General features: G+C 46.1%; 1 protein-coding gene across 1 annotated transcript in view; it reads left to right on the top strand.

Annotated features, from left to right (window-relative positions):
- The first annotated feature begins 718 nt into the window (after nucleotides 1–718).
- Nucleotides 719–14,329, top strand: part of MCF2L2 (MCF.2 cell line derived transforming sequence-like 2) — a 168,831-nt gene continuing 155,220 nt past the window's right edge. Inside the window, exon 1 of the mRNA XM_033150739.1 lies at nucleotides 719–1,136. Within this exon, the coding sequence (XP_033006630.1) occupies nucleotides 1,058–1,136 (79 nt within the window). The 5' untranslated portion in view covers nucleotides 719–1,057. The remainder of the gene's footprint in view (nucleotides 1,137–14,329) is intronic.

The following is a 14,329-nucleotide window of genomic DNA, read 5'->3' as shown; positions in this document are numbered from 1 at the left end:
TTGCAGTGGTCCGTAGGCTGTATGCCTTTTTGTTCCTGCAAGTTAACTACTGCACGTATGAATTGTCCACCACACAAAGGGTAAAAAAAACAACCCAAGCCTTAGCCAATGTCACTTTGTTGAAAGGAAGTACATTTTCCTGCACGCCTTCCCTCTTGCAAGAGGCTAATTTGTATCGTTAGTGGTCTGTTCTATGCAGTAGTGTGATTTGTGCCTATTTCATGAATCTTAAGAAATGACTGAATTAGAACAATCCTGGTACATGTCTATCCTTGCCAGCAAACGTGAAGATCCTGATCTCCTCCCTAGGCATCTCTCTCTCTCTCTCCGTCCACGCACCCGCGCGTGCGTCCACGATCACATTTGTGCTTTCCTCATTCCTCATTCTTCCCTGCCTCTTCGTAGCCATCAGCCTTGAGTGCCTAACCCACATCCATCCCTTTAATAGCAAAGGTGGAGCTGGGAGGCGGAGGAAGAGAGGCGGGGGCGGGGGGCGCGAGGGAGACGCTTGATGCCTCTGCCTAAGAAAAGCGAAGCGGGGGAAATGCATTCCGGGGCCCTGGGTCCAAAAGATCTCCTTGCACAAGCCTGCTGCTGCCTGTTCTTCCCAGTCTAGCAGCCTTAGGGTTCCCTTGGAACAGCTCTCTTATTCTTATTCTTATCAGTCTCCTACTACTAGTGATTTTGAAATCCAGGAATGGTGGCGCAGGGCAGCCGGCTGAGTGGCACCAGGGTTCAGTGTGCCAAGAAGATTTGGGGGGCAGAAGGTTGATGCCCCCGGCGCCTGCTGTGCGCTTTGGGGAGGACCTAGCGAGGGGCGGGCCAGCGCGCTCAGGATGTGCCCAGCGACGGCCAATGCCGAAGCCGGTGTAAGACCTACGAAGCCCGGCGGCGGCAGCCGGGAAGGATCCTGCGCGCAGTGGGAGTGGCCCAGGCGCCGTGTCTGTGGCTGAGCCGCCTGCCGCTCCTGCTACATCTTGGGGGCGTTGTGGGGTGTGGGTAGGCGCTTTCCTCCTCTCTCCCTCTCTTGGATGCTGTGTGGTCCTTTCGGTGGGAGATGCTTTTTTGGCTCAAAGAAGAAGAGATGTCGTATCAGGAGCTGAGCCAGCGGCTGGCTACGGTCATCACCCATGTGGGTAAGGAAGGCATCTCTTTCTCTCTGTCTACCTGCTTTTTTCTTCTATATTATTATTATTATTATTATTATTATTATTATTATTATTATTATTTCTGTGGGTGTGTTGGGATCTCCTCCCTGCAGGGCTGCGATGGTGCCATGCTGCTCACTCACAAAGGCTAGGAAGCGTTGGTGTGTCAGTGTTACACCTGGGGAGGTTGTGAGCGTGGCATCCTGGTACATCTGTGCATTGCCCCAGGGCCCAGAGGGAAGGCGGGGTGGTGCCTCCTCGTGCATCTTCTGTGCCTTGAGCCATCAAATATGGTCGGTGACTTTCGCCAATTAGCCGGATAACGTTCAGCTCTGCCTGGCTAATTGTTGCAAGTGGTGCACTTAAGCGAGCCTGGTGCGATCCGTGCGGTTTTGGGTTTGTAACCAAAGGTTCTGGAGGTTACCTTTCCTTTCGTGCTAAATTTGGCTTCGTCCTACTGAGCTAAATTTGCAGAATGTGTGCAAAGGTTGCACATGCATGAATAATTATTGCAGATGAATTCTAGAAGGCGAAGCCATTTGGGAGCAGGAGGGGGGTTGGCTGTTAAATGCAGCACGTCCGCAAGCGTCGTCTTGTCAAGCTAAAAAACTGCAACCGGTTGAAACGTTCGGAAGCGAAGCGCAGGTGCTCCCTCTCCCTCTCCCAACCATCTGTGCCGCTTCAGCGGTTCTGGAATAAGGAAGCCGGAGGGTAGCCCCAGCCTTGAATTCTAGATGGATCATTTTTCTGCCCCCCCCCTTCCCCCTCTGGATGAGGTTACTGCATGCACATCATCTTGTACAGCTCAGTAATGCCGTCGGCTCATTGGAAAGGGAGCCATGACGCCATGCTTGGCACATTTGACAAGAGAATGCAAAGGGAAGAGATTTTCCACCCACAAGAGTCCATTTCGGATTAGAAGATGCAATGTGTTGTATGGCATGCCCATATCATATAGAAGAAAACACAGCTTTTGCATCTATCGCTGGTTACCCATCTGTGGGCAAGAGGCAGGTGTGGTGTGTCAGACTAGGACCTGAGAGACCAGGGTTCGAGTCCTCACTCGACTGTAGGGTGACCTTGGCCCACCTCTCAGTTTAACCTACCTCACAGCGATGCTCCGAGGGTAGTGTGGAAAGGGCCACATACTCCGCCTTGAGCTTCTTGGAGAAAGGATGAGATATAAATGCAATATAAATTTAAATAAAAAGTTGCTCCTCCTCTTCCTGACCTTGGCTGCAGCTGTCAATTCAGTTGCTTCTCCTTTTCGACCACCTCCCAGGGGGAGAGGCAATGGATGTTGAAAGCTGCTGCTCTTCCTCCATGTTCCTTTCACTGCTCATTTACTTGGAGAGGGAATGTGAGCAGGGAGCAATGGTGCCAGGAGACTCCAGGGATAAGCAATGGAGTTGAATCTTTGAATCTTGGTGGGTTCTCAGCAGTGCCAACCCTCTGGTGCCAGCCTTGCTCTGAGCAGGTATCTTTCTACCCCTTTCATTTATTTGCCTGTTTGTTTGCAAAGTCCTTCATGTTGTTAGGGCTTGTGCAAATTACTAAAAAGAAAAGCAAGCCCTGCCCAGAGATCTACAGTCTAATTAGTCTTTTTTACTAGTAGCTAATGGTGATGATTTCTGCTAGAAAGCAAAGGCACTGATTGGTAGTAGTTCTGTTTGTACAGAGCACTCGAGAAATAAAGGGCAATCTTATTAAATAAAAAAAATAAAGGATCTATCCACACAAAGCCATTTGAGGAGTGGGTGGATGTCCAAGCAATACTTATTTTATATGAGGGTGTTTATTAAAAAAATTATGATTATTACTTTTTTATTTATGTATTTCTACAAATTGGTATTCAAAGCAGTTTACAAAAGAAAGTACATCCAAAACATATGTACATTATACCATACCTGTCCACTACCTCTCAGCCTAACCCCTCATGGGTTTTTGTTGAATTGTAGTGATAGAGGACCTTGAGTTCCTTGAGGGAAAAGGTAGGATAAAATTGCAATTAAAATGAATAAAAATGCATTTCTTACAAGATCTAAAATAAACAAAATACTTTTAAAAATGGCAACATTTAACACACACACACACGTATACAATCACTAAGCAGAACTACTGTATAAAATTTCATGGGATCAGGAGCTCGTCCTGGGCAGAAATAAAATTAACCCCTAGTACCCAATGTTCTTGGATGGCAATAATTTCAAAGGGCTGGTTGTTGCAGAAATGCAGGGTCCAACAATTTACATCTCCATCCTGTAGGATTCAAAGAGAGGATACAAATAGGAGTCTTCCTGTGGACATAATCAGTCATTTATTGAACCAATTGGTTTGAAGCAGTTAAACAAAGGGACATCTCCACAGATTCTCTCCCTGTCCATTTTATCTTAACTCCAAAACCCATATCTAGCTTCCTTTATAGGCCAAGTCTCAATTACCTTATTTGGTTTTGAACTCTCTTGGGAAGATACTTTCATTTTCCTTTGAGGACATAGCAATTTTCTTTTAGAATTATTTTGTACCTGCAGTGGGGGTAGTAGTAGCCGGTCCTCTCATAAGCACTCAAGAAGTCCTAATGGGAATGTTATTTGGGAAAGTCAATGCGGTATACCTCCTCTCTCCACACTCCAGTACTTGTGTGTGTTTGAGACCCACCAGTTTCAGCGGAACTGGACTCCTTCCTAAACAAGATGGAATAGAGAGTATAGAGGACCTTGCAGTGTTTGAAGCACAGATTGTTGTTGTTCAGTCGTTCAGTCGTGTCCGACTCTTCGTGACCCCATGGACCAGAGCACGCCAGGCACGCCTATCCTTCACTGCCTCCCGCAGTTTGGCCAAACTCATGTTAGTAGCTTCGAGAACACTGTCCAACCATCTCATCCTCTGTCGTCCCCTTCTCCTTGTGCCCTCCATCTTTCCCAACATCAGGGTCTTTTCCAGGGAGTCTTCTCTTCTCATGAGGTGGCCAAAGTACTGGAGCCTCAACTTCAGGATCTGTCCTTCTAGTGAGCACTCAGGGCCGATTTCCTTGAGAATGCATAGGTTTGATCTTCTTGCAGTCCATGGGACTCTCAAGAGTCTCCTCCAGCACCATACCCTGTTTCTCCTAAAATAAGACATAGCCATAAAATAAGCCATAGCAGGATTTCTATGCATTTGCGAAATATAAGCCGTTCCCCAAAAATAAGCCATACCCCGAAAATAAGCCATAGTGACATGGTACCTCCCATTAAAACAGCCTGGAGAGGCGTGGCTATGCAGCGTGCCGATGCGACACGGTTAAAATAAGACATCCCCTGAAAATAAGCCATACTGTGTTTTGTTGAGCGAAAAAAAATATAAGACGGTGTCTTATTTTAGGAGAAACACGGTAATTCAAAAGCATCAATTCTTCAGCGATCAGCCTTCTTTATGGTCCAGCTCTCACTTCCGTACATTACTACTGGGAAAACCATAGCTTTAACTATACGGACCTTTGTCGGCAAGGTGATGTCTTTGCTTTTTAAGATGCTGTCTAGGTTTGTCATTGCTTTTCTCCCAAGAAGCAGGCGTCTTCTAATTTCGTGACTGCTGTCACCATCTGCAGTGATCATGGAACCCAAGAAAGTGAAATCTCTCACTGCCTCCATTTCTTCCCCTTCTATTTGCCAGGAGGTGATGGGACCAGTGGCCATGATCTTAGTTTTTTTGATGTTGAGCTTCAGACCATATTTTGCGCTTTCCTCTTTCACCCTCATTAAAAGGTTCTTCAATTCCTCCTCACTTTCTGCCATCAAGGTTGTATCATCAGCATATCTGAGGTTGTTGATATTTTTCCCGGCAATCTTAATTCCGGTTTGGGATTCATCCAGCCCAGCCTTTCGCATGATGAATTCTGCATATAAGTTAAATAAGCAGGGAGACAATATACAGCCTTGTCTTACTCCTTTCCCAATTTTGAACCAATCAGTTATTCCATATCCAGTTCTAACACAGATACTTATCTGCAAATGCATGGCCAACCTGTATTTCAGATACAGTGGTGTTCATCCTTGAGCCACATGGGATACACTGGCAGTGGGAGTTGACATACATTTAATATAGTAAGCACTAGATAACTGCAGCCTTGAGTGATATTTTTTAGTGGAGGTAGTCACTTGTGTGCCTTGAGAGGTGGGGTTATTTGAGAAATGTGAATTTTGATTTTATGCATACGTCATAACTGCATTTACATTACAGTTGGAAAGGGAGGAATAGAAGTTTGAGAATGGGGGTGATGTCAAACTTTGGGCAGCACCCCAAACTCGTTCAGCCAGGCTGTTGTGGCTTTTGTTAGCCTCCTCCATGAGCAGCAAGAGGTTATTTGTGTGGTGATTCCTTGCCATGTCTTTGCAAACCATGTCAGCGCCACTGTTAACCTGAGACCCGTGGCACATTCAGGCACCTCTATTTAATGCACTGCCTGCAGTTAAAGCTTGGCCTAATTATTTTAAATTAGGTTGCTCAGCTCTTAAAAAAAAAACTAAGCTAGAAGCACCATGGAAGCAATTTTAATAGCTCCCAGTTCCATTTAAAGGGCTGTATGTAGTAAATTTGTCTTTGAACTTTGCCCACTCTGTCATAGACATGCCTTACGTGTGATCTGTAAATGCTGTGGGTTTTATTCTCTTGTTTCCAGATGATTTGCTATGGACAGCTTACATTTCACCACATCTGGATGTCGTTTGGCATGTCTCTTTCATTGACTTTTAAAAATCAAAAAGTGGGCACAGAAGATGAAAGCAATTCATGGACTGCTGGTTGCATTACAGAATTCCTTTGAACAGGAGCTATCAGCTGGCTAAAGAATGAAAGAAGATCACCTGCAAATAGCTAATTTATTGACAAACTTAATTGGCTTTCAAAATGGCTCAACTTTAGGAAGCCGTTTTCATATTGACTTGTGTGCTGTAGATCGTAGAGGATCACTGAATCTGCCACAAAACCCATGTGCTTTGCAGAGGATCCTGAAACATGAACTAGGGCACACAGTTCTCCTCCAGAGACCTTGTTTATTGAGCACTTATCCTGATTTGCTTTCACAGAGGTGGAGGTTAGACTGGGGGCAAGCACTTAAAATGCAGTGAACTCATTCGGCCCCCCCCCCCACTGCATTTGAAGTTACATTTTACATTGCTGTGCACACCATTACCTGATTTGTTTCCCCATGCCTGCAACCCCCCAAACACCTGTGCATAGAATCATAGAATCAGAGTTGGAAGAGACCACAAGGGCCATCCAGTCCAACCCCCTGCCAAGCAGGAAACACCAGTGTTTACTCAGAAGTATATACAGTGTTTACTCAGAAGTATACCCTAATACAACAACAACAACAACAGAAAGAGAGGAGTGCTGTTTGTAAGTGGACTAAACAGGATAAAAGGGTCTAACAACCTATATTCCCAACTCTCTACTGTTGCTTGACTTTTGTGAGTTTAAACTCTGCTACTGCGGTCTCTCTTGTTAGGGCGCCAACAAGTTGGCGTGCTGAAGTGCAGCAGTCAGTCAGATAAGCCGAGGTTGAACAGTCCGGGTCAGAAGCCAGCTGAAGTCAGGTATCAGCACAGGGTCAGGAGAAGCCAAAGTCAGGAACAGCCAAGTCAGTCAGGAACAAGCCAGGAACAGAACAAGCAAGAGCAACCACACACTCAGCATAGCAGTTGCAGGTGCTAGCGAAGGGAGCAGCCAGCCTTTCTTAAGTAGCTGGCCTGTAACCACGTCTCTTACAAGTTGCAGCTGCCTCTAATTGTTCCCTGCGTCTCTCAGCTCTACGCTCTACAGCTGAGAAGGGAGGAGGGGAAGGGCCCTGCTGGTTTCTCTCCTCACAAGGGCCTGATTCTGGCTCGACTTCTTCCTCCTCCTGTTCTGGTCTTTCCCCCTCTCCATCTGACTCTTCCTCTTCTGAGGAGTGCCACCACCAGTCTTCTCCAGGTATGAACTCCTCCATTTCCCCAGGTTCTTCCATGGGTGCAGCCTTGCCGGGGGGGGGGAGGGGCTTGCCACCACTCCTCCTCATCTGGCTCAACCCTGACATCTCTCTGTTGCTGGGGAATGAGTTTTGACCCGCATTTTGAATCTAGGCATTTTTTGTTATCCTCCCCCCCCCCGCCCCACGTGGGTCATAGGAATTCATATTTTCCTCTCACAATCTGCAACTTTAATTATAAGCTTCTTTCTTAGGCTTGCAAATGCATGGGGTTTGCAATTGCCTGCACTTATGTATAAAATCAACAGTTTATTTTTGTGATTTTAAAAAACCACATATCAGTTATTGCCCTAGTCATCGCGTGAACACTTTGCATGGGGCAGTAAGCATAGAACAGCCCATTCTTGCACCCATCACAACTTAAATCATTGAATAGTGTGCACTGATGCTTTTCAATAGCCTTCCCCAATTTGGTGGCCGACGGGTGTCTTACACTGCATCTTCCATCAGCCACAGGCACTACGGCTATTGGAGAAGACTGGTTTACAGGTTGTGCAAAATGCAATGTGAAAAGGTACACATCTTATGCAAAATTGGAAGGGACCTATTTTGTAACGTCTCCTTATTTATTTTTTCTTTGTCTGGACCAGTCGCCTGTGTTTTAAGTAGTATATCCTAGCGATATACTCCAGCCCAAATGACACGGTCAGCCATGAATCATGTTATAGCTGAATCAGCACCAGCTTATTAGAGGTCAGGAAAAAGAGCACCTTTTATGGTGGCTGATGTGATGTGTTTGAAAGGCAATTTCAGTGCGGCGGCAAGCACTATTTTACAAGAGCATATTCCATAAGGTCTGTTGAAGTCCCTGCTTTCCCCTCCCAGCAATTCCATAATTGCTTCAAACCAATTAATCCACAAAACTGTGATGGCCATCAGATCAGAGATGGAGCAGCTTCATTCCTGTCCTGTGTGGTACATACTCAGGATCACTAACCAGTGAAGGCATAAAGAAGAGTTTGGATTTGATATCCTGCTTTTCACTATCCGAAGGAGTCTCAAAGCGGCTAACATTCTCCTTTCCCTTCCTCCCCCCACAACAAGCACTCTGTGAGGTGAGTGGGGCTGAGAGACTTCAGAGAAGTGTGACTAGCCCAAGGTCACCCAGCAGCTGCATGTGGAGGAGCGGAGACGCAAACCCGGTTCACCAGATTACGAGTCTACCACTCTTAACCACTACACCACACTGGCTCTCTAAGTGATTTGAGTTAAGTAATTCTGAGTGTGCATTCTTCCTTGAGAACATTAGAAGGTTCATTTAAATAACCAGCATTGTCTAATCTCTTTGCAAACATGATGAATGTTCAGCAGTTCATCTAGAAGCATTCTTGACCTGCTCTGCTCCAAGAAAGCAGTTCTTCTGCTCTCAATTATTCTGTGGAACTCATCATCACAGGATGTTTTCTTTTCTGAGTAGGAGGATGGTGTGGTTTGGCTGCTCAGGCTTACGGCTCTGTGACTTTACAACCAATTCCACCCACCTTTGCACTGTAAACTAGAGTTCGAAAAGCAACTCTGGACTCAGCTCTATGTTAGTAAAGAAACTGTGATTTGAATGTGCTATAAGCATGCAACACCAGATGGTGCTAGGGAGCAGGACATTTTAAAACATGATTTTCCATAGAGATTTTTTCCTTTTGTTAAAACGATCTAATTTCTGACTTACTGGTATTTATAGTGTCCCGTCCCCCCCGTGTTTAGATCCGCCCACTGCAAAACGTGGGAAAGTTCTGAACATTGATATGCAATGTTCTCAAGTCTTTGTCACAGGATAATTCCTGTTTTATAATGAGACAAAGGTAGTAGGAAAACAATCAATAACTACAATGGCATCATAAAACTCTTAGCTCTGAGAATAGGATGGCATTTCCAGATCAAAAGTAAGGGTAGATCTACATAAAGTGGTGTCTTGGTTTGCATATGTCTTGGTTTGCATATGTTTTGGATTACAAACACGTCAAACCCGGAAGAGCGTGTCCCGGTTTGCACTTTTTTTTTTTTACAACCCCCCCCCCCTTTTTTTTGATTACGAACAAAAAAAATTTGGAGGTCCCATTGGTGAAAGCACACCTTGGGTTACAACCTGTTTTGGTTTACAAACGGACCTCCAGAACGGATTATGGTTGTAAACCAAGGTACCAATGTACACTTTTTGAGATCTACATTTTTTTACCTTTCAGGGCAGGCGCGGATATTTTTTAGCACAGGGACCACATTGCCTTCTTAGCAGGCTTCTGGGAGCCACGTGCCAGTTCTGGGCATGGCCAGAGGCAGAAGTGGACAGAGCAAGGAATGGAAATTTTACCTTGGTACAGTAGGGTAGTGTCTACACACTCTTCTCTTTCCTCCATCTAGGGAAACAAGAGTCATTATCAGAATTCTAAGACACAGTAAGGCTATATATATATATACACACACACCCACTCAAGAATGGTGTGAACCAAGGCTAGTGAGAGGTGTGGCCTGATAAGAAGGTGTGGCCTGACTGGGAAATATCCAGGCCCAAATTGAGAGGCCTGGAGGACTGCCCCACCCCTGTGGTAGGGAGAAAATCAGATGAGCATTTTGAATAGACCAATGGCTACAAAAGGAGAGCATTAGCCTTCCTCCCCTTCCACAACCCTCCACTCAAGGTATGCATTGCATACCCCATACTTTCAAAGCACATTCGAAGCACATATCATAGAACGATAGAGTTGGGAGGGACCCAAACCCGCTGCAATCACCGCTAATTATTTCCCTCTAAGAATTCTGGGCACCACAGTTTACACTGCACAGAGTTATAACTCCCAGCAGCCCTTAACAACAAACGACAGTGGCCATAACTCTTCCTAGGTGGAGAATTTTGCAAGGCATACAACTCCAAGCAGCAGGCAAAATGACAAACCTGGCTGGCAAGCAAGGATCACACTCTAGGCACCTAAGAGCATGAACAACTTTACTCCTTCTCAGTACGCATATAGCATTGTTAAAAATATCAAGTGTTTTCCTCCTTGCCAACATTCAGGAGAAATGGCTCACTTCATTTGTTGGTGTTAATTACCTCCTTTTTATTTATATCTCTCTTTGTTGAATGGGTGGGAGTGAAGCTATTATTAAGGAAAATCCGAGGTGGCTCTTCTTTGCATCGTTTGGAAGAGCAAAATAACAGCATCACTTGCAATTACTGCCCAGTTCTGTTTTCTGCATTCATTTGCCCTCGGACAGTTGCACTTCAGCTCGTGTCCTTGGTTTCTTTTCATTAATGCTGGTCTTTCCAAGACTTTGCAGTGAGAAGAGATGGGCTGGAACAAGAATCTCCATTTGTGGCCATTAACTAGGGATGGGAGAGTTTGTCAGTAAATGTACCAAAGTTAGCCATCTCGATTAATTTCAGTGAGTTTGCTCCCAGCAGGGCTAGCTCTGGATACAGCATGTAGAATATATTTTGTATTTATACTTTGTGCATAAATCTTGCTAAAATATTCACAAACCCTTTAAAAAATAGTTGGAAGACTGATAGTTGGGTGGGGAGGAGTCACAGGTTAATGACTTTACAGACACTAGCCAATAGGTGCCCATCACAGCTGGCTTTTTCAGTGCATGATGCTGAAAACCTTGGATTCTGCATGGATTTTTTTTTTCTGGGTTCATCTCAGGGCAGAAAAATGTGTGTGTGTCTACAGTTTCTTGAGTGATAGCCTTGTTAGCTTGATGAAGCAAAAACAAAAATTGTTGTTGTTGTTCAGTCGTTCAGTCGTGTCCGACTCTTCGTGACCCCATGGACCAGAGCACGCCAGGCACGCCTATCCTTCACTGCCTCTCGCAGTTTGGCCAAACTCATGTTAGTAGCTTCGAGAACACTGCCCAACCATCTCATCCTCTGCCGTCTCCTTCTCCTTGTGCCCTCCATCTTTCCCAACATCAGGGTCTTTTCTAGGGAGTCTTCTCTTCTCATGAGGTGGCCAAAGTACTGGAGCCTCAACTTCAGGATCTGTCCTTCTAGTGAGCACTCAGGGCTGATTTCTTTGAGAATGGATAGGTTTGATCTTCTTGCAGTCCATGGGACTCTCAAGAGTTTCCTCCAGCACCATAATTCAAAAGCATCAATTCTTCGGCGATCAGCCTTCTTGATGGTCCAGCTCTCACTTCCGTATATTACTACTGGGAAAACCAAACAAAAATAAGGTCTACCAAATTTCTTACGTCATATGCTTTGTTATTCATGTGTTTGCACAGCAGCGACAGCACTATAAACAACCCTTCGATTCTCTTTCTGTGTTACATTTGTTGCTTGAAAGCTGCAGACTGTGCCTGAAAACTGGCTTTGTTTGAAATCTTTAATAGTCTTGTTTCATACAGCACTGTCGTTCCTTGCTGTGTGCCAGACAGCACAGCAAACAGGAGTTCAAGCCAAGTTGCACCCTGTCACGCCTTTCCGCCTTTCCTTGATTAGCAGCTGTGCTTTACATTATCAACGTGAGCCTAAGTATTTTATTAATTGTGCTGCATTCGTGCACAGACGGATGTGCTCAGGTCAGCTTGCATATTGTTCTATGCATCTGTGGTTTCCTCTTTTAGCCCTTAGTCGGGGCCCTGCACTGTGGGCTCCGAGAGCAGCACCGAATTAAAGCTGGTCCTGAAGAGTAAACAATGATCTCAGTTAAGCCAGTTAAGTCACCCAGGAGCAGTGATTCACCACAGCATTGGATGCTGAGTCACCACCCATCCCATCCATGCTTATTTCTCAGGAGACAAGGGCACTTGTTGCAGAAGTAGGAGCTGGGTGCCACTTTCCCCTTTTAACAGGCCCCCCACACACCTGTGCCTTCAACTGGCAGCCTGCTCTGTAGATATCGACCTGGTGAACCTTTCCACAGCACGCAGAGGAAATCACGGGAAAAGCTTCGCTCACTTGATTTGGGCTTTTGCTGTTTTAAAAGCACAGGGGCAGAGTCAGTTGTTGTTCAGTCATTCAGTCGTGTCCGACTCTTCGTGACCCCATGGACCAGAGCACGCCAGGCACTCCTGTCTTCCACTGCCTCCCGCAGTTTGGCCAAACTCATGTTAGTAGCTTCGAGAACACTGTCCAACCATCTCATCCTCTGTCGTCCCCTTCTCCTTGTGCCCTCCATCTTTCCCAACATCAGGGTCTTTTCCAGGGAGTCTTCTCTTCTCATGAGGTGGCAGAGTCAGTAGCAAAGACCAAAGAAAGGAAGAAAAAGGCAGGGGGAGAGAAAATAAGTGGTAATCCCACAAGAAGTAAGAACAGCTTGACTGCTTCATTTGCTTTGTCCTCGTTATGATAATTAGTCGCAGTGCCTCTGTGGAAGGAAGACCAGGCAGGAGTGCTGCTGTCGAGGTTTTAATAGGAAGGAGTCAAGGAGGTTTCAAGGACGGCCGAGGAAAAATTAACAGCTAGGTTCCACCAGTGCCCTGTTCTTTTGGACACCTCCAAAATTGCTCTTAACTGGAGGTATGGGTGCTACTAATGATTGCGCTCAAAATACAATGAGCATTTGTTGTGGTTGCTCTAATAATAACAACTGGAGAGAGGTGGGCTACTGCAGAAGAGTCATCTGTGGTCTGAACCATACAGTGGTGGAAACTGACCCCCTCTCTAAATCGTGCATGTTTTTATTCAATACATGTGAACCTTGGGAGATTCACCACAGAGGCTGTTTCAGTGCTTTCAGTCTCTTCAGGGCTCAGGCAATACAGCAGGGATGGGGAACATCTGGCTCTCCAGATGCTTTTGGACTCCAACTCCCATCAGCCAGTCGTCAGGGAATCTGGGAGTTGTAGTGGAGTCCAACATCTATAGGGAGACAATTTGCCCCCATCCCAAACACTTTCCTTCCCTGAATGCTTCATTCCAACCCCATCTAGGGTCCTAGAGCCATGCTTGCAAGAGAAACAGGGATTAATACGTACGGAGAGATTCCTCTGGTTCTCAGGTGTAATTTGTCAAACCGAATAGTGCAGTATTTAATCTCCTACCTGACCAAGTCACTTGGATGTTCCTTGCGTTACTGAAGGCTCAAGAGCTGCGGTGAGCCCAGGGCTTTCCAAGTGCTGATCTGGGTTTTTGAAACCTTCTGACAAAGCCTTCCTTGGAACCGAGGGTGAGTTGTGCAGAGCAGGCAGTTGCCAAGGGAAACGCAACGCATCTGGGCTGCTTCTGCTGCCTACTACAACAGGGCTGCATGATTTTCCCATTTGCTGGGGGCGATGATGAGACCTTCACCGCTACCCCTGCGTGCTGCAGCTATTTTTCTGGCAGAGAGAGAGGATGCACAAGACCTCTGGCGCTAATGTGGAAGAAGCCGCGGCAACAACTTCCAGTTTGGGTAAGCTCTCCTTTGCCTTGCTGCATTGGGGTACTGCAAGCAGAATGGAACAGGGGTCAGGACAGATCTAAGAAGAGGAGAAGCATGGGCGCTTGCCGGGTTGGCATTGGAGATGAGCACTGAGGACCATACCCATTGCTGACCCTTCCAGAGACCCCCTTTGCCGTGCTCCTCTTCCTCCTCCTCCTCCTCCTCTTCCTTGCTGTTCCGGCTTGTTCACCTGCCTTCTGCAAGCAGAGGCAAGAGCAAGAAAAAAGGAGAAGCAGCCTTTGCTTGCCTTGTCTTCTCTCCTTCTGGGCAGGGGGAGACAGTGGCAAGCAGGTGGCCCCAGTCAGGAAAGGGGCCCGGTGATGGGAACTTGCCCAAGGACCCCACAAAATCTGGAGCCAGCGCTGCCTGCATGTTTCCCTCAACTGCACCGTGAACGTGCAAAAAATTGATAGCAGGCGCAGAGCAGAATATCCTGGGTGTCTTAAGCTTTGATGGCTTGTTTGTTTCTCACAGTTTATAGCTCTTAAGGATTCAGAGTTAGTCATCTTCTGGAATACCTCTCCCAGTAATAACTTACCTGGACCCTTAGATCATCATCTGGGGCTCTTCTCTGAGGGAGGCTTGGAGGAGGAGGACAAAGAAGAAGGCCTTTTCAGTTTGTGGCTCCCTGTCTGTAGAACACACTGTCCATTGAGGGCTGCCTGGTGTATTTACAGACGTCTTTTCGGCGCCAGGTAAAATCCTACCTCTTTCCCCTGCTTTTTGATGGACAGTGGTGATGTTGTTCATTGTTAGCTGTGCATTTTGCTATTGCTTTTGGGGGCAGCATTGTGGATTTTTATGAATTGCACATA

The sequence above is a fragment of the Lacerta agilis genome, chromosome 5 (genome assembly GCF_009819535.1).
Source record: "Lacerta agilis isolate rLacAgi1 chromosome 5, rLacAgi1.pri, whole genome shotgun sequence".
NCBI classification, from domain to species: domain Eukaryota; kingdom Metazoa; phylum Chordata; class Lepidosauria; order Squamata; family Lacertidae; genus Lacerta; species Lacerta agilis.
The sequence above is the reverse complement of the archived record's forward strand: the minus strand, read 5'-3'. Positions and strand labels throughout refer to the sequence as shown.